This window comes from Phalangium opilio, unplaced genomic scaffold, assembly GCF_054372755.1.
Source record: "Phalangium opilio isolate 3A_F unplaced genomic scaffold, DU_Popi_V2 ptg000017l_1, whole genome shotgun sequence".
NCBI classification, from domain to species: Eukaryota; Metazoa; Arthropoda; class Arachnida; order Opiliones; family Phalangiidae; genus Phalangium; species Phalangium opilio.
The window spans coordinates 10,947,947-10,975,641 of NW_028324151.1; the positions used below are offsets into that span (position 1 = coordinate 10,947,947).

A 27,695-nucleotide genomic window follows, 5' to 3' on the forward strand; every position below is an offset into this window, starting at 1 on the left:
TCAGGAAACGATATCGTTTATTAAGTTAACATCTTTATCGTTTAGGATAACAAGAATAATATTGTATCAATTAATTGTTTTGTGTGGTTCTACAGAAAAAATAATTTAGTCATTAATTACTTCGGAAAAGTAGACCTTTAGCCATTGTATGTTCAACAAGTAAAATACAATACATAAATATTTTCAATTCTTCTGGTTTCTTTGCTCAAAATGGAGGGGCATTTCATAAATTTTTGAGACAACATCATAACCAGGGATTACTTTATCCCTAGGTAATTGCGATGTGATTCGAAGAACGTTCGCTAAAAATAATTTCAATTCAATCGCGGCGAATGCTTGTCCTAAAAAACAGATGAAATTAAGTAAAGTTATTAATTATTGAAGGAAAGTTGTTAACGAACCGATGCAATTGCGGGGACCAGCTAAAAATGGGATGTAGCAAAATGGGTGTCTTCCTTCGTTGTTCTCCGGATTGAATCTGTCTGGGTCGAATACTTCAGGATTGGGGAAATGTCGGGGGTCGCGATGCACACCTTGTATCAAGATGCAGCACTCAATCCCCTTTTTAAGAGTTTTGTCGCCTTAAAATTTAAAGGAAAAAGTCAAGTAACATAACATTATACCTTAAAAGAACGGCCTTTTCCTAGTTATGAAGGGAAAAAATTTCAAAGAAAATGTTGATCTCTTATTACGAAATATTTAGTATCTAATTAGTCTTAAAAACGAGGACTACTGCGCTGCCATTGGTGTAGTGCCCCCCTACGGGATTGGTTGAATTCTCATAGCCTGAGAAAGGTTAGGGTAAGCTAGGTAGGGCTAAGAGGTTCAATTTAGCAGACGCCACTAAACCAACGCAGTGGTCCTCGTTTTTAAAACTAATTAAATGCTAATTATTTTGTAATAAGAGATCATTTATTTTTTATATTTTTCCATTTATATTTAGAAAAAGGCCGTTCTTTTAAGGTTTAATGCTATGTCAACTAAACTGTTCTTTTAAATGGTATTATTTTATCAAGATATTTTGAAATATAAGTAATAGTGGATTAAAGCCAAATGATCAGTTCTAAATTTTAGACGTTGAACAAATAGTGAAGGATACTTTTATTTACTTTTATTAACACGGTACTTGGCAAAATAGTTTAATTAGGCCTATTAATGTTTATTATAGTAAGAAAGAAAGGTACGTTAAAACGAACCTATTTTTAAGTCTTGAGTGAGCTCGCGACCAATCAATGGAACTGGAGGACAAAGCCTTAGCGACTCCTGCAAAGGGTTGGCTCTCACTATTTACAAAACTAGTAGCTAATTAACAAAAATTAACCTTAATGACTTTTTCGAGGTAGGTCAAGTGTTTTAAGTCGTTGTATTCAATGTCTCTTTCGTTGTCCGTTCCACAGACGGAAATCAACTCTTGGTAGACCTTTTCCTGAATCTCCGGATAAAGACCAATCATGTACAGTGTAAATGTTGTAGCAGTAGTGCTGGTGTTGAAACCCTGCCAAATTAGTTCTATATAACCATTTACATTTAAGGCGCTTTTTGTCGTTTATTACCGCTCCAACGATATTAAAACATTCGTCTCGAAATTGTTTATCACTCATCAATTCGGGGTTTTTATCGAGCATATGTAGAATGATATCCATAAAGTTTACGCTTCGAACGTTATCGTCGGGCTCTTTCATATTCGCCTTCTTTCTCATCAACATTGCCTGCGAATGAATTCGTGGTTTTTTTCGGAATGTGTCTAGTCCGAATTTGAATTAGTGTCTACCTTAAAAGTGTCATCTGTTATTTTAACTGCATTTACGGTCTCTTTTCCCTTAGCTGTCATTTTGAATATGTTGTCCGATATCAACCATGGTCGAACTAAACGGTGACTGAAGCTTTCTTCTAGGCTAATTTTAATGATATTTTTAGTTCTTACTAATTAGGGCGCCTAAGAACTGATTTTCACTGTCTCAGATTTACTTTAGGTAACTGATGTTTCTTTCAATAGTTGAGCTATATAATACCAAGAAGTGATATCTAGTTTACTAAGGAGAAGGTATAAGTTGCCCAAGTATTCGCGCGCCATAGTCCCAGTCCCCCTTTCAAAATACAAGGGGGACGTAAAAGGAGGCCGGGCTATTTCACCTCTCCTCAGTCGGAAAATACGTAATTGTCGTCATTCGCGTCGCGCTGACGTGAGTTTTCAAGAACCGACGAGATTCTGCTTGTAATTTAGAGGCGGGGATTAACTTCGGAAATACATTTGGACTGGAGATAAATCTGGCAATGTGGCATATTTATACCTTCTCCCTAATAAACTAGATAACACTTCTTATAGTACATACGGCGTACATAAATATTTAATTTTTCTTCTAACGTATCTATCTTTAAAGCCCAAAATATAATTGAACATCCGTTATGTGGACAACAAAGACGTTACATATGGCATCAAACGAAAGGACTTTAGTGGACTGGTAACTTTGAAGCCCCATCTTGGGATCCACATACCATTTGTTCCGTCTTAACTCAAGCAAACGATACTGGGGCATTTGAAACACTAATCCGATTTTAACTAGGTGTAATTAGATAACCAGACCTAGTTCTTGCGATGGTGTTTTGGCTGTCTGTATCTTTGTAGCCAGGGGTACACGATAAACAAGCGTGGGAAGAAACTGATTAAGCAAAGATCCCCTATGTGACCTTGGAGCTCGTAACGTGAAAGAATTGCGAAAGTAAGTACATTAGCGCTATGATACGAGTTTAAAGCAGTTTTCCTGACTTCGGATGGACGCAAAACAAGTTTGCTAGGACCCTTGATAAGAAAACGTCCTCATAGATTGCGGCAACAATCAAGTTTAGGTTCAATGTGATTGACGGATGTATCGAAGCCGATTTATTGGAACGCGTTTCAAATAAAATATTTTCTCTAAACTCCGATTTTTGGGGTTAGCGAGGGAGGATGGGGAATACGGGCAAGGAAGCTAGAATGAGAGATTCAGTTTCAGGCGGAAAGCAGGCGCGTAGGAACGTTTCGAATTTAGGGGGGTACAGTCTAAATGTGGATTTGGGCGCCCCCCCCCCAAGATAAGAAAAATATCGAAAAATACATTTAACAAGGTACTTTAGTTACAGTGAAATGCGAAATGGTGAATTATTATGATTTTTCAAAAACCGGCGGCCGATAGTTGTTCGTTGTGGATAGTTTTCGGCGAGGGGGAAACCACTAAGAAAATTTTGTACACCTGATTTCAGATTTCAAATGACTTCAATTGAACTATCAAAGACTTCATTCGACTTCAAAGACTTCACTAACTGTATTTGATTTCAGATGACTTCAATAAAATTTATAAAGACTTCAAGGGACTTCAATATAATTTATAAAGACTTCAAGTGACTTCAATACAATTTATAAAGACTTCAAGTGACTTCAATACAATTTATGAAGACTTCAAGTGACTTCAATATAATTTAGAGACTTCAAGTGACTTCATTACATTTTATAGACTTCAAGTGACTTCAATAGAATTTGTAAAGACTTCTAGTGACTTCAACATAATTTAAAGACTTCTAGTGACTTCAACATAATTTAAAGACTTCAAGTGACTTCAATAGAATTTATAGACTAAAGCCGATTTCTATTTTTTTCTCAAGACTTCATTAAATTGTAATAATTAAAAAATATCTATGTACTTCGCTATTAAGTACTAAGGTGCAGAGCAACCGAAAGCAATTATCTATGCAGAATTATATCAAGAATTAATTTACTATAAGAATGCCTAAGTCACTAGATTTTACGCTTCTACTCTTACGCCGGTGTTAGTGGACAAGTAAGCCCCACCCCTTTCATGTCCCTCATTGCTCTGCGCTTTCCTATTGGATCCCGCGGGGATAGGTCATACAGACGCGATTGACGTATTCCGAATAGAGAAAGAAAACGTCTAGCAAAGTAAGCAGAAAATGGAGGCTGCCAGCGGTGCTGAAACGGTTAGGGAATGGTTTTTAATTGCCATTAACAAGTTAGTTAAAGGTTTTGAACCTAACTTAATGGAGTTTGAATACTTGTCTCTACGTGAAAATCGTTCGTTCTATAATTGTTTCAAAATCGAATCAAGTGTACTATACTTATGATTTCGTGAGTTCCAAAAACCAAACCAAGGCTTAACGAGAAGGTAAAAGAGATAGATGGTGGAAACATAGAGTAAGATAAAATATTAAGTCCCGCCTTCTTTTCCAGCCTCCCCCCACCCATGAGGGGGGATTGTCGACTATCACGCGCGCACCGGACGCCTTTTTAGGCCTTCTTATAGTAAATTCCTTCTTGATTATATGGCGCAGATACAAGCCCGGATAGTATACTGATCCATTTGATCGTCGCTTATGTCTCAAGAATTCTGCGACGTTTCACGCGGGAAAATATGATCACGTGATCGGCCGCTATTTACGGAAAGAAGTTTTTGTCGTGGCATAGCTAACTCAATCACGCCAGTGAGCGCTTGGGCAGTAGTTTTTGCAAGGGGTCGGTCATTCATGAAATCCCGTACGCTACCCGCGAAATCCAACTTAATAAATCTCATAAAAAATCCGAAATCAATAAAGAAATAACCAAACAGTAAAGAAATCACAAAATCAGTAGAGAAATCACAAAATCAGTAGAGAAATTACAAAATCAGTAAAGATACCACAAAGTCAACAAAGAAATCACAAAATCAGTAACGAAATCGCGAAATCCATTACAAAATTCACGAAATCCAAACTCAAATGAAATCACAAAATCCAACGAAATCAATTGAAATATCCCAAAATCTGCCGAAATCATGGAAAAAATCCGAGGAAATCACGGGAAAAATTGCAAAATCCGTTGGATTTTATCGAATTTTGAAATCAAACAAAATCCGACGAAATCAATTGAATTCCGACGAAATCAAACGAAATCCGAAGAAATCAAATTGGATTTCGAAATCCCGTACACTGTTTCCAAAACCTCCGACCCCTCAGGTTTTTGAAACTGATTATCGTCTGATTCATACTCGAATTCATAGTTCAGAGAACTAGAAGACACAATTTTTAAATTGGCTGCTTGTATGCTGTATTTCGAAGGTTCCCAATTTAGTTAAATAGTAGTTTAAATTAAGCCAATTAAACTTCGCCACAAACAAAAATATATCGTTTTTACGAATATTCCTTGAAAACGGAATGATTAGCAGCCGACAATAAGTCCAAAAAGGAAACATTTCTGGGGAAGAGTGTCTGGCACAAGAGTCTGGTAGCATTGCACCTCCGAAAACGGCCGAAAATTGAGGGATAGAGACCAGCCCCCCTGTTTGACTGGAAAATTTATAGGACATTGTCCACTGTAGTGTGCAGAAATAGTATCACATCTCCATAGTCAAGCTATCAAAACTTCCAAAATTTTATTGGTCAAACTGTCCAGTGACCCCCTTAGTTTTTAACAAAACTATGGCACATTTTAAAATTCCAGTGTCCTGTGCTTATTTCCGGCCCTGATCAAGACTATTGAAGATAAAATTTGAAGAAAAGGAAATTTCCACTTATGAAAGACGGAATTTCAATAGACTTCAAGGGATTTTTCTACCACTTCATTTGACTTCAAGAGATTTCCAACGGACTTCGTATGACTTCTAAGAGACTTCAAGAGATTTCCGAGAGACTTCAAGAGATTTCCGAGAGACTTCAAGAGATTTCCGAGAGACTTCAAGAGATTTCCGAGAGACTTCAAGAGATTTCCGAGAGACTTCAAGAGATTTCCGAGAGACTTCAAGAGATTTCCAAGAGACTTCAAGAGATTTCCAAGAGACTTCAAGAGATTTCAAAGGGACTTCGTATGACTTCTCTTGACTTCAGAGAGACTTCAAGAGATTTCAAAGGGACTTCGTATGACTTCTCTTGACTTCAGAGAGACTTCAAGAGATTTCAAAGGGATTTCAAAGCGATTTCGTATGACTTCAAGAGACTTCCGAGAGACTTCGACTGACTTCAAGCGATTTCCAAGGACTTCGCATGACTTCAAGGGATTCTCTAGGGACTTCCTAAGATTTCCGAGATTTCAACTAAACTTTGCGATTTATAGAGACTTCAAAAACAATTTATGGACTTCAATTGTGATTTCAAAAATTTTGTACACCTGATTTCACAAGTGGTTTCCCCCTCGGTTTTCGGCACAAGAAATTTTTATCAATCCTCTCTGGATATGTTTAGATTATCACTAAATGATTCATTCTTTTTGAGTCATTGTTGCCCGTATGTCAGGGCACCAACTCTTTTAGAGAATTTTTTTTATTGGATAAACAGGATTCCTTTGTCAAAATATCGGATTTTATAGGACCGGATTCATAAAACTAAAGGATTATATAGGACTCATAAATGATAAGACCCAGTGCGGATAGTTTTATTTAGTGAGAATGTATGATTCTTTTAAGTGCGTTACGTCACATCTTGATCTCATCAAATACTAAAGGACTCACACAGAACACACATTCTGATTTACTTGGAAAGGTGACTAATATCTAAAAAATCATAAGCAAAACAAGACTTAAAAGTGACTGAAAATTACCAAATCAAGCTATTTAAAAGGGTCAGGTATGAAGAGATAATTTTCAGAGAAAACTAATTATAAATATTTTTTATAATTTGAGATAATTTAAAAGTCTGTGCTATAATTGAGCTTAATCTGTGAACTTGGACATTTTAGATGAAAGGTCTTAGGCGAAATTCAATTGGAACGCAGTTCAGAATGCAAAATAATTGGTATACTTTAAAAATTATTTGAATTCAATTATGGGTACATTGAAGGCAAAAATATCTTGAGCGAGCGAAGCGAGCTCCTCGATTTTTTTATCTGACCAAATGAGATCTCGCTAATTCTACGTTTAAAACGTCATGCAACTGGGATTATAAATAATTACTTCAAAATCCCAAAAATATAGGACTTTGAAGGACAATTTGTGAAATAGTAGGGAAAAATAGGATATTTTCTAAAAGATAGAATTTTATTGGAAATATAGGACATCTGGGTGTAAGTGCGTTCAGGGCCGGAAATAAGAAAAAATTCTTATAGGACATATATCCAGTGACCTCCTGTTTGACTGAAAAATTTGCAGGACATTGTGCACTGCAGTGTGCAAAAATAGTGTCTCATCTCCATAGTCAAGCTATCAAAACTTTATTGGTCAAACTGTCCAGTGACCCCTTAGTTTTTAAAAAATTATGGGACATAATAAAATTTTACTGAACAACGTTCAGTGTCCTGTGCTTATTTCCGGCCCTGAATAGGTTTTTAAAAGCTTCGATATAGAGAAACTTCTTTTGCTGAAGCGTAGTGGCAGGCAGATGATTAAGATGCAAACTTCCAGAAAATGACTGGGTTTTGTCGCGCAAACTTTCTTGCTGCCATTGCCTTTAAAACAAGTTTTCTCCGTGTCCGCTTTATTTTCACAATAGGTCATTTCAGTATTCATCTCTGCGCAGGCGCGGTCTACAGAGCTCCAAATTTGCGGAGCTGTCTTTGATAAGCTGAATAAGCTCTCTACGTTTTTTGCCATACCTAATACCAAAATGGTCTATTTACCTCCTTTTACTTCAGTATCAATTTGGCGCCCTTTGATTATAAATTTGGCGCCCTTTCTGATCTATTTAGGCGCCCTAGTAAAATTTTAGGGGGGTACAATGTACCCCTGTACTCCCCCGTTCCTACGCCACTGGCGGAAAGAGCACCATTTATAAAGGCTGGGTTGCTGTTATTTATTATAGTTGTTGTTCAAAACTTCACCTGACCCTTTAATACATGGGTTCTAAATGCAACGAGTTTGAAAGACTTTTCGATTTCTGTGTGTGGGTATGTATGTTTGTGTTTTGTATGTGGGTGTTGGATTGACGAAAAGACCATTTTAGCTAGGCGTGGTAAGAACTTAATTTAACGCAACTGTTGGGCCATCTCGACTATTAACTTAGCGAGTTAGAAAACATGAATACTGTTACTACATTAGTACACTAACACGCCCTCACCACCCCTTCCACACATAGCTAATACGTAATTTTCTTTACTTATATAGCATTTTAAGTTTCATGCAAGAATACTAGATTAAATGGTTTGAAGTACACTGTAAGAAATTACCGTAAAATTTACAGTCAAATTACCGGCAGCTTGCTGCCAGTAGTTTGACCGTGAAAAATAATGTCAAATTTACATTGGAAAAAAATGCAAAAGGTTAGCAAAAAACGCAACTGGTAGGAATGTAAATTCACAGCTTTGTCATACTTAAGTCTGTGATTAAATAAAATTAATTTTGAAATAATAATGTCCATTAAATTAACGGTGTATTGCATATAAAATTTACAGTTACATCTTCGCCAAAATGAACGGTTGCCATGCACTTGATTTTAATTTCATATATATTGAATTTATGTGAGCCCAGTAAATTTGAATGTACCCGAAACGCGAGCTTCGCATTTACGCAACATTTTGTATTCAATGACACCGTAAATTAAAAGCTTATTCTCCCGTAATATCCTGGTAATATTCACATTCGGGTAACATTTGGTTTTCGATGATCCCATAATAAAAAATATTATTAACCAGTAAAATTCGCTTGGTTTTCAAAAACGATAGTGCCGTAAACTAAAAAGACGTTACACCAATAAAATGCCCATTCATAAATCATTAGGTTTTGTCCTATTAGCCCAGAACTAGCTTCAGACAGTGAGAATATGCAGAAGTGAATGGATGATAGAGTCTGATCATACCTCAGCACTACGGCTTTAAAGTTACGTTCATGACCCTTAATTATATATAGTGAACTTATACGTTTATTAAACGTGTACATAACTTTCGGCTCGTTCCGAGCCGTTAGGGCTTTCCAGAGAGTTTAATAGAGGACACGTAACAGCGATAATTTTCACCGTATACCTCATAGCTCGAGCCTCGGTTGTGATGGGGGTTTTAACCTCTCGGTCCATTCCTAGCCAATATAACATCGAAAGAAATTGTAGCATAATTAATCACTTCCTTTGCATCTAGTAAAGATCTGCATTTAGATTATGTATAAATGTAGTAAAGCTAAATTTAATTGATAACACCCCATTTAAAATATGAATATTAAAAGATGTATTTGGCATGTGTAAATGAAGCAGAGCTTTATATCTGCGCAACTACTAAATGCAACGCTATGCCGAAAAATATTTCCCATATCTTCCTTTTATCGTGATAAAGACCATATTAATGTCTGTAAGGTTACATAACATCTTAGCACGAAGAATAACTAGCTAGGAGTATGAACCAAGGAGTAGAAGCTGCAGTCTTATTATGAAATATGAAACGTTTCTGCTAATTTCCTTCATATAAACTCGTTAAATAAGATCTAGTTGTGTTCCACTATAGTCTTCGTCTATTTGATATTTTATGAGAAATCTGCTTAATAAACTAAAGATATCCTTACTAAAATATTAACCTTGGACAAAATTTCTATGATTTGTAATGCATTTAAGCAACGTCTGTATTATTAAATACTAACTTTGAAATGAAATTAGTGTGTCGACTTCATAGAAAATCTTCATTACTCCTTCTATATAAACTTTGAGGATTAACAGATGTTTTACATAAATAGTTTAAGATATCTAATTTATGTTAATTATTTTCTTCTTTAGTTACATAAACTAATTGTGAATCAATTGCCTTATATACCCTAAATTTACAAAGATTATGAAAAAGGTGTACGCTAGAAGTCAAACGCTAACAAAAACTATGTTTAAAATTATTTTAGGAATAACGTTTCTCAAAACGACTAAACTTCTATTATACGATCTATTTGTAGAATTTATCATTCAGGGAAAATCCTCCACTGCTTTTAGGAAGATTAGATTCGGATTTTATATTGAATTATACATTAACTACAGTAGAAACAACTGTTAGGTTTAATGTTGTTTTACTGTAGAAAAAAGGATGGAGTATGTATTTCTATACATGAATTTTTCAATACTATATATTGGATTTTTTAAAGCTGAGTCTTAGTCGAGAAAAGGTGATATTTGACGCCTGTTTTTACAATGAATACTTTTTTTTCAACGGTTAACCTTTGTTTTTTTTTTAGAGTTTGTACCGTCTGATGAAAATAATGCGATTTCAAATTCATTTTAACAGTGACTTTCTCTTTTCCACATTGCACTGTTTTATGTAATGGTTTGTTACCGTCAACAAAAAGAACTTTTTTGACCGTTGTTTTAACAGTCAGGAATAGCTACTGTGATTTGGCCGTTAATTATAATGGCAAATAACATGAAATAGGAAAAAACTAAATTGACTGTTAAATTTACGGCGAAACTTGTTACAGTCGTATGACTGTACATTTTACAGTGTTTTAACGGTTTGCTTACGGTAATTTCTTAGAGTGTAGGGAAAGCTGAGGATTGCGAGTTAAATCCACTAGAGGAATTGAGTATATGTTGTTACCTTTTAACGGCTTTGAAAAAGATATCTCCAAGATATTTGTTACTTTGATAATCTACGTCAGAAACAGAGTCTGTAAGAACAAATAATTAACGTTGTTTTTAGCTTTAAATAAAGAAAGACTTTTTTCGATTTATCGCTTCAATGTCAAGTATCAAAGTGTTCTAAAATTACCCATAATTATGTAGAATGCGCACTTCTCGATTGAATCAGCTACATCTAAAATCTTGCAATTAGATCCGGAGATTTCTTCTTGAAATTGAGAGACCATCTTTTTCACGTGTTTGTTCACCATGGGAACAAACTCCTTGATGCCCTTGAGATGAAACATTGGATTGAGCAATTTCCTCTGTTTCTTCCAAAGATCTGCCTCGCTGGAAATTGGGCAATAGACCATTTCAAAAATCATTCACAGAAAAACCAGCACACAGGGGCGTGACCGCCATTGGGGTATTCTCCCTCGCGCCAAAAAACAATGCCAGACGGAGCACGAGTTCGGAAAACGCGGGAGGCTAGCTATTTCGCGTTGTCTCTAGCGGAGCTTCTTGGCGAGTTTGAGAAGAACACCCCCGTTTTTTGGTTTCTCTGAATGTAATTTTCGAAATAGACAATTAAATGGTTTTGTCTCAATTTTGCTGATCATAAGAAGTATAATATTTCCTTTCGCTTACCTCGTTAATAAACTATTTCCTAAAAACATGCGGAGTAACTTGTAAAATTCGGCTTTGTTGATTTGTTTGCTACTGGTTAGTACAACCTTGAAACAAGTGGCCAGTTCGGCGGGAATTAGCGAGGCTATTCCCAAATTGGTCACCATACTTAGGAAATGTCTTACCTTAATTAAATCTGGATCAACCAGTATTACGATTTTTTTAGTAAATAAATTGAAATGGAAAAGTCCTTCTTGACGAAATATCGAAGACATGCCCATAAGGGTTTCCAAAGCATCTAAAAGTTGAAAGATCTTCAATTAGAATGAATAATGTAAGCAATGCAGAATTAACTCCTGTTATCAAAAGTACGTAAAGAAAACACTCAGCCCAACAGGCATGCTAGCCGGTATCTTCTCATTGCGCAGATTTCCATTAGACCGAATTCCCATTAGACCGGATCCCGTCAATGTTTTTAATGAATTTAGCCCAACGGCGGGTTTGGTATTTACAATTCAAACGACTCTATTTGTCGAAAACAGCGACCCCAAAAATGCCATGTAGTTTAATTTCTATAAATGTCGTTTTTTAATGAAAGCGTTTTAAATATATTTTTACTGCCTTGGAAACGCCACCATTTGTTTAAGTTAGGTTAGTAATATTTTATAAATTAATTAATAATGTTACGCCTTTTCCAAAATATTGATGTTTATCTTCTGTTGTGTTTGCGTGTTGGGTTTTAATGTAATAATTTCCAAGTCAAAACACAATATTAACTAAGCGTAAAACTTCTTTATTGTTGAATAATTAACAAGTCGTTTAAAGTTAAAGGAACAGAATGCAGACTGATCGGTAGGTAAAACGGAGAATGCCGCATGGGCTTATGTGAGCTATATTTATACAAGAATTCTTATCAGTTATTAGTATCCAAAAAACCTTTTGGCCTATTATACAGTGATAATCTTTTTTGGTCTATTTGTACATTCACAACACTACCCCTTTTTTTAAAGACCTAGTCTGTCCGGTACTTTGATCTTTCGACCTGATGTCCGTCTTGTGGGTTGCAAGTGCTCGGTTCTTAGTCCTGCTTGGTTGTGATGTGTTGTTGTTGGATCGCTGTTCTGTTGAATACTCTGACTGATGCGCGTCTGGGGATGGTGATTCACTTCGGGTGTGTCCCTGGATATCGGATAGCAACTGCTGAGATTTGTGCCGGCGGTCAGTTCTTGAACCATTGGGTTTTCGGCGGTTTGTGATTCAACATTGTGGCTGCGATTCCTCAGTTGGTCGATATGTTTGCGGTGACGTCCGGTTTCGGATTCGACCAAGTACATCATATTGCCCAGTTTTCCAAGTATTGTTGCTCGAATCCATTTTTGTTTACTGGCTCTACTATGGTTGGTAGCGAATACGGGATCTCCTTCTTCGAACTGACGTACTTTGCTTTTTCGTGTTGCGTCATGGAGTCCTTTTTCTTCCGGATTTTGACTTATTGCGTTCCTTGGGTGGAAGGTGTTCAATCGATTATTGATGGTTCTTCCGAACAGTAACTCAGCGGGGGATTTTCCAGAACTCGTAGGTGTACATCTATAGTTGAGTAGAATTTTCGCGAGACGATTTTCGAGTGATCCGCTTTTATGATTCTCCAGACCGCAGCTTAACATGTCGACCTCCTCGGAAGTTCCTCCTGAAATCTTTTTGAGAGTTGATTTGATAATACGGACGCTTCTTTCTGCTTGCCCGTTGGAACATGGGTGATGTGGTGCGATCGTCATATGCTTCATTCCGTTTGAGTTTACGAAGTGTTTGAATTCCTCGCTTGAAAAACACGTAGCGTTGTCGGAAACTATAGTCCTCATGATTCCAAATCTTGCAACGGTTTCTCTTAGAGCCGATATCGTTGCTTCTGACGAGGGTGTTCTCCTGACGAAAACTTCTATCCATTTTGTGTACGCATCCACGATTACAAGTAAATATCTACCTTCAACAGGACCAGCATAATCCAAATGTACACGTTCCCAAGGGCTTTTGGCGATAGGCCATGCATTGTGAACTGTTGGTGGAGCAGGTGCAGTTTCCTGACATATGTTACATGTCTTTGATGTGATCTCGATTTGCTCGTCAATCATCGGCCACCAGATCGAGGAACGTGCTTTAGACTTCATTCTGACTTTGCCGTCGTGGGCGCCGTGCAACTCTTTCAGTAGGACTTGCTGGAGAGCGTGCGGGACCACGACTCTTGAATTCAAAAGAATTATGTCGTGAGATATGGACATATCTTGCTGTCTGTTGAAGTACGGGACGATTTCTGGTGCGATCATGTGTTTCGCGGGCCATCCGTTCTTTAGATGGTCCATGACAGTTTGTAGAGTGGGGTCCTTTTTGGTAGCTTCGGTCATCATCTTCAGAGAAACGGTTCCTTCATCCAACGAACTTATTGTTAATACGTATTCTTGGGGTTCTGGCGGTTTCAAATCGTCGGCTGGCAAGGGTAGTCGGCTTAAGGCATATGCGTTGGAGTTAGAGTTACCTTTCTTGTAAACGATTCGGTAATTATGCGCAGACAACAGAAGCACCCATCTCTGCAATCTTGATGCGGCCATTGGCGGTATCGGTTTCTTTTCCGACAGTATGGATACCAACGGTTGGTGGTCGGTAACGAGTGTGAAGGTCCGTCCTAGTAGATAGTCTCGGAACTTCGATACTCCATACACTAATGCCAATGCTTCTTTCTCTATCTGTGGGTACTTCTTCTCTGCAGGTGCTAGGCTTCGTGAGGCAAAAGCTATTGGTTGCTCCTTGCCGTCCGCGATGTGGGAGATGACTGCACCGATGCCCACAGGGGAAGCGTCGCATGCCAAAAGAACCTCCTTCGTGGTGTCGAAGTGCGCCAAGACATTTGAATTTCTGAGTGCCAGTTTTGCCGATTGCAAAGCCTCCTGTTGAGTTTCGCTCCAAGTCCATGGTGAGGATTTCTTCAATAAGGCGTATAACGGTGCCAGTAAGGTTGCGTTGTTGGGAACGAATTTCGAGTAGTAGTTGAACAACCCCAGAAATGATCGTAGTTCGTCAACGTTTGTAGGAACAGGTGTTTCCATTATAGCTTTGATTTTTGAGTCTTGTGGATGAAGGCCGTGTTCGTCCAAGCGGTACCCGAGAAAATCCAAAGATGGCACGAGGAATAAACATTTGTCCCTTCGCAGGCGTAGACCGGCTTCCTCCATGGTGGTTAATACTGCGTCGAGCTTGCGTAGGCATTCTTGTTCAGTTCTGCCACCCAATAGAGTGTCATCTTGAAAAGGGTATACGTAGTCATGCTTACTTAGCAGTATCTCCATATGTTTCTGAAAGACGGCCGAAGCTGATGCAATACCGAAAGGCAGTCTATTGTAGGCGTATAGGCCTTTAGGTGTGTTGATCACGACGAGCATCTTCGATTCTTGATCCAGCTTGAGTTGATTGTAAGCATCGCGCATGTCTAATCTGGCGAAGACCTTGCATCCGGCCATACTCGCGAAAATGTCCTCAGCTTTCGGCAAAGGATAAATTTCGGTGTCGATCATGAGATTTGCGGTTATCTTGTAGTCGCCGCAGATTCGAACTTTTCCTGATGACTTCAGTACTGGGACCATCGGTGTGGCCCAGTTTGAGTGTGGTATCGATTCGATGATCTTCAGTTTCTCGAGTCTATCTAGTTCTTCGTTCACTTTGTCTTTAAGTGCGTATGGTACGCTCCTGGCTTTGTAGAATTTAGCCACGATTCCGGGCTTAGTGTGCAGGTGAACTTCGACATCTTTTAGGCATCCCATGGTGTCCGAAAAGAGTTCGTGGTGTTTGGCCAAGATCGCTGTTAAGTCTTCGTTCTCAACGCGATTGATTCCCAAAGTTTGGAATACGGGATCTTCGATACGCAGCTGTGAGTATATCCAAGCTCGTCCGCATATGGTTGGTCGGTGATCGTTGGATAGTAGCAGTGGCAAACTTGCAGTTCTTCCGGCAAAGTCGACTTTTACCGTGAGTTGTCCCAAGATCGGTACAGGTTCGCCGTTGTACGCGATTAATCCACTCTGCGTGTAGGGCGTGATTTGGCCAATCTCGGGTAGGGTTTGTAACATGTCCATCGCCATAATAGAGAAGGCAGAGCCGGTGTCATATTCCATGGCCGTGGACTTTCCGTTGATGTTACAGTGAATTATGGTCGGCTTGGGCGGCGCGGAATGTTGAAATTCTTTGCCAGGCGTTAAGTGAAAGATCTCGTACCCATGGTGTTCTTCTGTGGTAGCTGACCCGTTTTGCTCTGAATTTGACATCATAATCTGATGTGTTGTGTGACGGTTGTTTCTGCTTTGCGTCCTTTCAGCTAGGCATGCTCTTGCAAGATGTCCCTTCTTTTCGCATTTCAGGCAGGTGGTGTTGATGTATGGGCACGTCGCTGGTACGTGATCGTAATCGTTGCATCGTATGCACCGTCGTCTACCTCGGGGTTCGGAATGGGTTGAGAGTCGCTGGTGCGATGGCTTGGCTTGCTGTGTTGGTTGCGGCGTGCGCATGTGTCGTTTGCGTGACTCGTGACCTCGACTGTGGATAACGTTAATTCCATTCGTTCCGTTCGTGGCGTTGAGAGTGCGCTTCATTTCTTTCGAGTTCCTGGCAGCGTTCTCCATTGTTAACGCGATGGTGGTGGCCCTTTCTAAGGTGAGTTCACTTTCGGATATGAGTCGGTCCAGGATCTGTTGGTCGTTTATGCCGCATACCAATCGGTCACGCAGCATGTTTTCCAGGTCGGTAAATTCGCAAAATTCGCTTAATTTTCGTAGTTCAGCCAAATAAGTAGATACTGACTCGCCAGTGTTGCGCGAGCGGTTGTAGAACTTGTGTCGTTCAGCGATCTCGAGAGGAATGGGATTGTAGAACTTCGTTAAAGTACTGACAATTGTTTCATACGTGGACGCTGATGGTTTAACTGGTGCCAAGATACCACGTAGAGTCGTATATACTTCTGGTCCAATGCACGTCAATAGGTGTGCCTTCTTCATAGGAGCGGCAGTGATCGCCATGGTTTCGAAGAATATTTCGAGTCTTTCAGAGTAAATAGCCCAAGGCTCTTGTCTTGGATTGAAGGTGTCGAAAAGTCGAGGTGAAGCAAGAGTGTGTCTGGGTTCTTCTTCATCCATTGTAGCTAGTCTTGAGTTGATTCTCCGCTAACGGTACCTCCTTGAAAAAGAACTGCGGTGTGGTCCGGGTAAGCACTTTGAACCGTGAAGTACTTATGAGAGTGCGTAAAGCTCCGTCGCCATTTTTGTTGTGTTTGCGTGTTGGGTTTTAATGTAATAATTTCCAAGTCAAAACACAATATTAACTAAGCATAAAACTTCTTTATTGTTGAATAATTAACAAGTCGTTTAAAGTTAAAGGAACAGAATGCAGACTGATCGGTAGGTAAAACGGAGAATGCCGCATGGGCTTATGTGAGCTATATTTATACAAGAATTCTTATCAGTTATTAGTATCCAAAAAACCTTTTGGCCTATTATACAGTGATAATCTTTTTTGGTCTATTTGTACATTCACAACACTCACAACATCTTCATTGACTTCTCAAATAATATGCCTTTTCCAAATAATTACTGTTAGGTTAGGTTTGGTTAGGAGGACGTCTCTTCCTCTTTGGAGCGGTTATACACTTCAATTATATTAATAAAACGGCTTAAAGTATTTTCAGGATGAATATAACATAAGACGCCTCTAGTTGGTTAAGCTAGGTTGGTAATATTTTATAAATCACTTAACAATGTTACGCCTTTTCCAAAATATTGATGTTTATCTTCATTGACTTCTCAAATAATATGCCTTTTCCAAATATTTACTGTTAGGTTAGGTTTGGTAAAGAGGACGTCTCTTCCTCTTTGGAGTGGTTATACACTTCAATTTTATTAAACCGGCTCAAAGTATTTTCAGGATGAATATAACATAAAACGCCACTATTTGGTTAAGTTCGGGTAGTAATATTTTATAAATCACTTAACAGTGTTACGCCTTTTCCAAAATATTGATGTTTGTCTTCCTTGACTTCTCTAATAATATGCATTTTCGAAAAAATTACTGTTAAGTTAGGTTTGGTTAGGAGGACGTCTCTTCCTCTTTGGAGCGGTTATACACTTCAAGTATATAAAAACGGCTGGCTTAAAGTATATTTATGATGAATATAACATCAAATCATAAATAAATATTAGAAATTGGTTTTATTATGTCATATTTTGCTGATTTATTACTATTTTGTTCTTACAATCATTAGTTTTAAAATAAATATTTAGAAAAGGCTTTTATCTAGTGTTCATTTTACGTAGGTCTTAAATTGTTTTATTTATTTATTTAACTTCCATCGGGAAAAACCCGAAGTGCGGGTTTTTCGGTGCAATGGGGTTGTCCCATTGGACCGAATAATAAATCCGCCAAAGTGCGGGTTTTACGGTCGAATGGGATTGGGTTCGGTTGATTGGGATTCGGCGCAATGGAAGTGAAGCATTTTAGCCTTCGTTTGCTAGCAGAAATAATCCTTTCTCTAAATCAGAACAGTCCCTTTTACGCTTCATCCCCCAAGTTCGAACTTGAACAGTGACATTCCAAAGATAAGTAAAGCCACGTGAAAAGTATGTTTGTTATATACCATATAACCCATTCAGCTTAACGCCATTTTTCTAATAATTTAAACAGACTGCGATGTCACATGTGTATAGCGTTTGGATTCGTTAGCACTTACGTTCGGTTGCTTGTTAGGCCTAATGAATTTCGAAGAACAGAGTTAGCTTGGAAGGGACTGAGAACCAGTTTTACTTTAGGCTTCCGAAGGAGTTGAAATTTTAAAAATTTAAAATTTTATTGCATAGTGTAAAGTCCAATTAAAGAAAGAAAGAAAATTTACAACCCTACTAGTGTGGGTAGCCCAGCCCTTGGGCCTTCTTGTTAAAAAAATTATTTAATTATGAGAGTAATATCTATAGGTATTTAAAGTTTCCGTCTGCAGTGAAATTGCACCAGCAAGAAATAAATTGGAAGAACACGGCTTGCTTCTCTAGCTCCATAAATCTCCCGCAGCTTAGATTATGGTGGACGGATTGATTCAATTTTAAAAAACCTTAACTTTCTATTTTTGAACATTATTATTTTAGTGCATAACTATAAAATTTTAACCTAAATATCCCAAAATTTAAATTGAAAACTTAAAGGAGACATTTCATAGAGGTTATAAAGTACAAACCTCCCTTAGATGTAAGTTTGATTTTTAACCACATAGTTTGATGTACATCTAACGATGGGGGTATTAGTTTGACTTGGTCTGAAGAAGATGTAGATGTAGAAGGAGTAGGAGAAGAAGAAGAAGTAGTGTTGTTCGTTTTTAAAGGGAGAATGAAAAGAGGGATTGGTGATTTTAAAAGGGAGAGGAATATGATTTGTCTATAACAATGCATTAGGAATGTACTCTGCCATGACTCTGCACATATACATTAACACAGGGATAATTGTGTTAAGGTGATCTTTTTCATTCATTGGTGATTTTAAAGGAGAAAGGATATTATGACTTATCTATGACACTACAATGCGGATGCTCTGTGAGTATATTAATGAACAAACACTGGTATCTCTATGTCTTTTGTGAACACACAAATTTGTCATATTACCCTACATAAACTGGCAAATTTCATACTCTCTTTAAAATTTCTCACCTTTCAAACCATAAATATTCTAAGAACCCGAAGAACTTTCTATAAAATAAAAACTTCGGAATCTACACAAAAAAAGAACTCAAGTTCGGTGTTTTACCGTATTCTTTCTCTTTCAAACGATCAAAGTCAATGTTAAAAATTTATAAGATGCGATAAGTAAGCGTGGGTAAACTTAAACTTTCTGTGCGTGTATTAATTGGGGGTTACGTGTGTAATAATTTTAGCACTGTTAAAGGTAACTCATCGAGGGGACAATCACTAAAACTTTGTTTTTCTATTAAGGTTCATTTAAGCATTGTTAACGGCGTCGAGGGCTATACACTAATTAAAATTTTCGTTCATTGGTGATTTCCATTGATGTTTTTGAAGGGGTTAGAGATTTATTGGTGATTTTCATTGATGCTTTGAAAGGGATAGGTGATTTAAATTGGATGGGGATTAGGGGTTATGTCTGAATTACGGTTAATCATCGAGGAGCTACTCACTAGAAACTCGTCGATTTTAAACGGAATTGGGATTAATGTATACTTGGAGGTTAAGGGTAATCATCTTAGCACTGTTAAAGACAACGCGTCGAGGAGCTATTCTTTAATGGTAATTTTCACTCACTAGGGATTTTTATTAGTGATTTTAACAAGTTTGTCAAGACAAAAATATTAGCCACGTAAAGTACGTAAATTAGAACAACGAGATCAATTGGAAAAACTTATTCCCGGTCGGTTAAAATTTATATAATATACTTTTTGCCTCTCCTACCGCGAAGTTATATCTCCTGGCCTCAAATAAGATCATGACTCCTAGTTGAAGAGATAGAGAGAGAGAGAGGAAGGGGACCCTGTCTCTGACAAACTCTCCAAGACTAGTCCCCTATTCGCGAGCGTTTCTTAGCAAACGGTTTTAGGCGAGGCTGCTTAGTACTGGGCTGGCGAGCGATAGGTCCGCGGTTCGATTCTCCAAGGAGGAAGAAAATTTAAAAAAATATAACCTCTTCCTTGTATTAAGTTTAAAACTCCACCTGTGAACTGTAACGTTAACTAAAAAGAAAAATATTTTCTCTCGACGTTCAAAAATGACGAACGATACTGCCAAAGGCAGGACTGTGGCACTACTACTACGAGAATGACAACAGGGCAGATCAAACTATAGTCTGTCAAACGAAACAAGAGCCCTGAGAAATTTGTCCAAATTGATGTCGCCACTATCGACCCCATAGTACTTTATCAACTTGTTTTGTTTTGTCAATAGTCGTCTGTAATATAGTCTGCTATAAACAGATAGGCTTAATCGCAATAGAACCAATACATTTTGCAATATATATTTAATATGTTTATGTTTCATGGTTTTTTACGATCATCGAGTATTAAAGAATATAAAACAAAATTAACGACAAGACACCAGTTTTATCTTTGTTGAACTAGCATTGCAATATATTTTAATGACATAATAGCAGACGACTATTGACAAAACAAAAGAAGTTGATAAAGAACTATGGGGTCGATGGTGGCGACACCAATTTGGACAAATTTCTCAGGGCTCTTCTTTCGTTTGACAGACTATAAGAGCCTCATCGTATACTACGATGTGGCTAAAAGGGAATTTGTTTAAGGTTACTTAGGGGTTGCATGTAATTATTTTAGGAACGTACGTTGAATGTAGCGCGTCGAGGCGCTCCTCACTAAAAAGTCATTGCCGATTTTAAAAGGGAATGGGAATAAGTGTTATTTAGTGGTTCAGGGTAATCATTTTAGCACTGTTAAAAGCAGAAAGTCGAATATTTTATTTCATTGGTGATTTTTATTGATGCCTTTAAAAGTGATAGGGATTTAATGGGGATTTAAAATGGATGGGGATTAAGGTTAACTAATACCTAATCCAAAGATAGAATGTTCTCGATAGATGAAGCCTTACAAACGATGGGCTCTGTTTTGGCTGGGGCCTTCTTGTTTTGTTTAATTTCTTATTTTGACCCCAATAAAGGTTTGTGAAAATTTATGAGAAACATCGAATATTATGTTTTTCCCTTTTCAATGACAAATTAAATTCCTATTCCGAGTCTTCCTCACCCATATTTTGCGTCCCACCGGACCTAAGCCGTTCCACCGCGCACCTATTTCCTTCAGATTTCGCATCCTCCCTCAGTCGCACTATATTAGACTAGAGCATGATTTTCAGAAGACCAGTTGCACTATTCTATCCTATCCTTCATTCCCTCCATTATTTGCGCAAACTGTCAATCTTTTTGTTGTAACATCTAAATCTAATAGACGAGAAAAACATGAAAACCCAGCCAAACTGGTTAGGATGGGCTGCCAGCCGCTACCAGAGACCGGACATCTCACAGTCTCTCTTTCAACCATTTACAAAAAAAATTCTCATTGAAACTACACTTTTTTATGTTTCAACCGAAAAAGAATAAAACTGTTTGGAAATTACTCCCTTGTAGTGGTTTTAATGGTTTTTGCAGTCAGTTACGCGTTAATATTATTTTTATGAGGTCACTATCTTCAAGATTTTTGTATTAGAGGTGACAAATGTGGACTCCTCAAAATATTTTTTGGGGGAGGCTCGGGCCCCACGGGCCTATAGAACTCTACGCCTATGCTTACTAGTACAATTAAATGCAATGCTTAACCTTACTAGTACAATTAAATGCAATGCTTAGCCTTACTAGTACAATTAAATGCAACGCTTAACCTTACTAGTACAGTTAAATGCAATGCTTAAACTTACTATTATAATCCCCATCCTTTTAAAATGCACGATCGAAAAATATCAGCGCACCACAATCATCTCCCATTCACTCTCTTTCTTCAATGACGAATGAAAAATTTTATACCGCCGAAAGCGGGTTACTGTAATACGACGTCGCCGAGGACAGGGACAACAACAACAGGACCAGTCAAACTAATACACTTGGTTTAAAACGTTTTGCTTACAAGTTGTGGAGCTGATGTCTTTAACGGGTGGAAGGAGCTTTATAAATCTGGCGTGACCAAAGGCGAAGACCGACTTGAAACCGTAATTTGGATACGAATCCAAAATTTGCGGTGATTGAATACTTATAAGCAGAGACGATATAAATGCCATCAATTTATGCATCACTTGAAACGCGGAAAGCAATATCTTAAGCAACATGATTTGAGGTTGATGGAAAGACCAACTTTTCGACCCGCGGTGGTGTAGAATCAATTTCTTATTAACTCGTTATGCAATTCTAATTCCCCGCTTGATTTCTTAATTTTCAAATCTGTAATTAAATTTTGATGTAAAATGAGGATAAACGTTTTCGCTAAAGTTGTTTGCCAGTTACAAGTTCCATTTAACCGGTTTACCTTATACTGTACATCTAACACCATACCCCGGGGTTCACTTTATTTTGCATATATAAAATAAATCAAGATTTTATTCTATTTTATTTAAGTAAAATGTGAATGACCCTATTTATGATCTCTGATGAACTTTATTGAAGGAAGGTAGAACCCCTTCATCTCTGCTTTCTCCTCGGTAACATACGGATTTATGTAATAACTTTTAAATGACAATTTTATAGTTCACACCTTTGCTCTAAGAGCGCGAGTTCAAAAAAATGCAACTTCATATTGACTATTTTGTGTTTAAGAAGGTTTTAAGCTTAATATCAAACAGACTTGAGTTAGAAAAAAAGTTAGTAATTGACAATCTCGGATCGTCTTTGTGAAGTTTTAAGGATAATGATTTGCTAGTGATTCGAGTGATTTGGCATTGATTTGTTAGTGATTTTAATGATTTGTTGTTTTCTTGATTTGGCTGCTTTGTTTAGTGATTTGACTGATTTACGATTAATTTCACTGATTTTTAAACCATGGGTACGTTCAGTAACGAAATTCTCAAGGAAATCGCTGTTTTCTTGATGTTTGGTTGATGGGGTCGAGACGTCACAGTGACGTAGAAGGCTGTTGACCGGTAAAGTGACATTTTGAAGTTAGCGCTGTTTTCGAAAATGGACTTGAGGAAACGTATTACCATCAAAGCGCAAATGGCTCATCTCAATTATTAACAGGCTCGCAAATAATGAATTTTTTTAAGAAAATTATGTCCATTTGAATGGTGGAAGTAGTTTTGTAAAGAAAACTAATACTAGGGCTGCGTTCAGTAACCGGCATCAAAAACATCGATGACTAAAAGATGGCATCGATGACTAAAAGATGGCATCGATGTCTTACTGAACGGGTTTTCGCGTCTTTGGGCGTGATGTCATGATGCTCATCGGATGCCCATCAGAAAAATCGGCTGTGAGAGGAGGTTTTTTTGATGAGCATCGGATTCATGACGTAAATTTCGTCATTTTGCGCCGCGATAAAAAAATGGGGTGAACTACATCCCATTTTCCACCAATTTTAAATAATGAAGAATTGACAAATATTATCCTTAAGGATAATAATACTAAAAGAAATATATTATTTCGGTAAAAAAAATGGATTCTGACAGAATTTTGATTTAATTGATAAATTGAAGTACAATATCTTTGTAAATAGTTCGGATTTATTATTTAAGCCTCTGCCATAACGTTATCATAACATCGTCGCCATTAAGAAAAGCATCGATTACACAAAATATTGTGCCGTTCAACAACTGCAACGTCATCATGACGTCAAAAGAACACCGATTTCATTTTCCCAAACATCGATGTTTTTCCTGATGAGTGTTACTGAACGCAGCCTAGGGCTGCGTTCAGTAACCGGCATCAAAAACATCGATGACTAAAAGATGACATCAGAAATATATTACTTTACACGAAGTTCACTTCTCCCTACCTCGCGCCGGCCATCATCTATGAAGTATTTTTACAGGCTAGAAACGGTACCGTTCCTCCCGAACAGCGAGGCAGAGAGGTGAAAATAAAAACACTAGCGTCGCGTAGTGAGAAAAATGTGCTTTTCTTACAATCGTATCATGGTTGCATCTTATGCAGCGGCTTCTCACTTGCGCGAAATACAGTTGAATCCCGCCGTTTCTAGGAAACGTCAGATTATCTTGGCAGTGGCCATTTATCACAGTTCTCTCTCGAGAGGAAAAATGTTTCTCTTCGCGACTAGCGCGCGTCGGGAGGGGGAAAAATCACGCCTCTTCACTGTTGCAAAGTTTTTTTTTTTTCGGGTTTTCTCTTCATAGATGATGTCCACGGTACTAACCATTATTGAAGTGAACTTCGTGTAAGGTAATCATTTCTGATGACATCGATGTCTTACTGAACGGTTTTTCGCGTCTTTGGGCGTGACGTCATGATGCTCATCGGATGCCCATCAGAAAAATCGGCTGTGAGAGGAGGTTTTTTTGATGAGCATCGGATTCATGACGTAAATTTCGTCATTTTGCGCCGCGACAATTAAAATAATGTAGAATTGACAAATATTATCCTTATCGATAATAATACTAAAAAGCAATATATTATTTCGGTAAAAAATGGATTCTGACAGAATTTTGATTTAATTGATAAATTGAAGTACAATATCTTTGTAAATATTTCGGATTTATTATTTAAGCCTCTGCAGTAACGTTATCATAATATCGTCGCCATTTTGAAAAGCATCGATTACACAAAATTGTGCCTTCAACAACTGCAACGTCATTATGACGTCAAAAGAACACCGATTTCATTTCCCCAAACATCGATGTTTTTCCTGATGAGTGTTACTGAACGCAACCAATTACTGTAGGAAAAGCATCATTGGAATTTAAATTTTAAATCCCGCCCCAAATTTTCATCTGCCAAGTGTTCAACAGTCAAGCGCTACGTCACGACATCAAAAAAACCATATCGATTAGATCAAAAACGGATTTATGTACTAAGAACGTGGGATCATAGCTTTAGCCTCTGGTACAGTGTTGTTCTTAGCAATTTTGGGAATGTACTTTTCTCAACTCTAAAACGTACTTTTCCAGAAAAAAGGGGGGAAAACGTACTTTTAACTTTCACCCCCCTCCGAAACGCTTAGCGCGCCATCTAAGATACAAAATATCTTAAATATAATTATAAGATTATTTTTTTATATTAATTTATGGAATACTATTTATTTTATTCTAATTGTTTTATCGATCCATATTAATTAAAACCAAGTAATTAAAACTAAATAGACCACGGGAACATCAAGAGTCTCAAGCGTTAAAGTGTTAGTGCCACGTTTTTTGAAAAGTGGCTAATTTTCGTTTTAAAACATCAATTGGGTTATAATAACAGTAGATCCAAGGTAAAAAGTCTTATAGAAATTGATTCATTTTGTAATATGAAAAAGAAAATTGATATTTCACATACCTCATTTAAACGGAATTATAAATATACCCCTGGTGACGTCATAAGAGGTTGACCAGCGCGAGACAGATTTCATTACGAGAGCTAAGCCTAGTTTTTAAACATCGCGCGCGCGTCAAATTCGGTCACTTTGAAAGCGCCACCAATCAATAAAAAAATAGGACTTGCGGAGTCGCGCGTGCCGCTGGCTCACGCGCGCTCGAATCGTGACGTCAACAGGGGTATATGGAGTATTCAACTGTCAAAATAGTTTGAAAAAATTCTGCGAGTAGGTTCCGAAAGCCCTGGTTTTAATAATATTTGAAAAATTATAATGCATTATATAAATAGATATTCTGAATAAGAAAGATTTGATCTTTCAGATGGGAATAAAACCTTTTAGTTTTAAAAATAGCGATTTTTGGTGACTCTAACACTTTAAGGAATGCTTAACCTCTCTACTCCGATAGCAGTAACACGTTTAGTCGTTTCCCCCGGACCCCCACTCAAGTTTAGCGCCACTCTGGAAAAAAAAATTCCAGGGAAAGGGTTCAAAGGGTACAAAAGAACGATGAGTGATTGGCTCATTTTTCCTTTTGGCTTTTTTGCCATGCGTAGAGACTTATTTTTTTTAAAAAAAGGAAGTGAGTTGAAAAATAAAACAAGGTGTCCGCCAGATTAAGTTCGTCCAAAAAAAGAATCAACTTTTTTAAATACTAAGATATTAATTTCCTCGTCGTTATTCAAAAAAGTGCAAAATCGTCCCCCAAAAAAATTAAAAATTACTTCCCATTCTAGAAATTCCAAAAAGTACTAAATAACCTACCAAAAATACAAAATGTATTTTTCGTACTCGAAATTTGAAAATGTACTAAAAAAGTACATTTGTACTACCAAGAACAACACTGCTCTGGTACCATCCTCGCATACTTTATTGAGAAACTTCGTCTGCTTATATTTTGACTCCACCCACAAATTCTGCATATATCGACTTCTAGAGATCGAGAATGTCATTCTTATCTCTATTTTCGTGGTTAAATAATTTTTTTTTTTGAAATTACGCCAGTGGTAAAAAAGCAAAGTGGACAACAAATAACAATGCGATATAACTCCCGATTTAGTGGAATTAAGTTTTAAAGTTAAGAATATAAATAATTGATGTTTCTTTTTTAAGTACAGTAGTTTTTCTTTCTTTGTACTAACCACAGCCCACTCGATCACGCAAGTTGCACTCGCTATAGAAGCCCGTTCAAAGAATTCAAAACCCATGCATTTTCAAGAATCGAGGGGATGTAGTGGAAAAGCTAGTAAAAACATGAACGAGTCTAGATTTTTGAGACAAAAAGCACTGAAATGTTAGGGGGAATTGTCGAGTTGATGAACAAACTTTTATAGGAAAGTGAAAAATGTAAGCTCTAGCTTCCTGATTTTTTTACTATTTGTAAATTAAAGTACACTAAAAATTTAGATAATATTTTGAAAGGCTTAGGACTAATAGTTATTTTTCTAAAAATTATCAAACTTTCAGTTTGTGGTTTTTTCAACTCTGGATGACTTCTAGCCATTTTAAAACGCGCTGGGCAAATTTTTCAAATAAATAATTTTTCCCCCAATACTTGTAGTACTTGGTTTTCACATATTTGCCAAGTTGTTTTAACGACTAGTAAATTGTAATAATAAATCAAATATAAGATATTAAATACAGTATTTTGATGAAGAACGTTATCAGAAGGGAATTCCCTTCAGGCGTTATTAGCTGGATTGGTTGGACCTAGTCTTTAATTTTTTACTGAAAAACTATTAGCGCTTGAAACTTCAAGATTTGTAGGACTTTAGAAAACGTTACTACGCACCTCTCAATAAAATTTCAAGACATTTGATCCACAAAAAACGAAATTACGCCCATTTTACCCCAAAAAACGGCATTTTTCTCATAGACATAATGCTAATTCGTAGACTGCTTTGACGAACTTTATCGGTTGGGCCTAGTTTTTATTTTTTTACTGAAAAACTATTCACTCTTGAAACTTGAAAATTTGTAGGACTTTAGAAAACGTTACTACGCACCTTTTCTTAAATTTTCACGACATTTGATCCACAAAAAGCGAAATTACACCCATTTTACTTCAAAAAACGGCATTTTTCCCATAGACATAATGCTAATTCTTAGACTCGTTTACCAAGGAGTACTAATCGGTCATATTCTTGACTTTTGGCTGTTTGAAGGGGCTTCTATAGCGAGTGCAACTTGCGTGATCGAGTGGGCTGTGTACTAACGTAGCAAATTATTATCGACTACTTGTTTTGATGGGAGTCCCTTATTTGTGGGTGGAGTCAAAATATAAGCAGACGAAGTTTCTCAATAAAGTATGCGAGGATGGGTAGTGAATTTGCTACGTTCAACGTTCTTCTTACATAAATCCGTTTTTGATTAGATGGTTTTTTTGATGAATAAGCGCTGAGCCTGACGTCAAAACCGGAAACTCGAAAAAGCGTACAGTAGGGAAAATCTGACATCGCTTAGTAAGCGCTGTCATCAAAGAGGGTTACTGAACGTACCCCATAGCTACCGGACGCGTAACGCTGCGCGAGTGCGCGAGGAGCTT

The 27,695-nt window shown here is 37.4% G+C and overlaps 1 protein-coding gene across 3 annotated transcripts; it reads right to left on the minus strand.

Moving 5' to 3' along the window:
* LOC149703735 (cytochrome P450 4V2-like) lies at window positions 1–27,360 on the minus strand. 3 transcript variants are annotated; one of them, XM_089866989.1, is made up of 12 exons: window positions 20,885–21,106; window positions 11,283–11,395; window positions 11,119–11,204; window positions 10,622–10,821; window positions 10,451–10,520; window positions 1,772–1,895; window positions 1,554–1,709; window positions 1,322–1,495; window positions 1,197–1,263; window positions 402–581; window positions 174–341; window positions 1–89 (listed from the first exon to the last, which is right to left on the minus strand). In XM_089866989.1, exons 1-11 carry the CDS (start codon window positions 20,886–20,888, stop codon window positions 184–186), a joined length of 1,332 nt encoding a protein of 443 aa, XP_089723115.1. In that variant the 5' UTR covers window positions 20,889–21,106; the 3' UTR covers window positions 1–89; window positions 174–183. The 3 variants fall into 3 exon arrangements, with proteins under 3 accessions (XP_089723115.1, XP_089723116.1, XP_089723114.1); XM_089866990.1 differs by lacking the exon at window positions 20,885–21,106 and adding an exon at window positions 27,157–27,360 and having other exon boundaries at window positions 1–341; XM_089866988.1 differs by having other exon boundaries at window positions 1–341.
* Window positions 27,361–27,695: the final 335 nt, after the last annotated feature.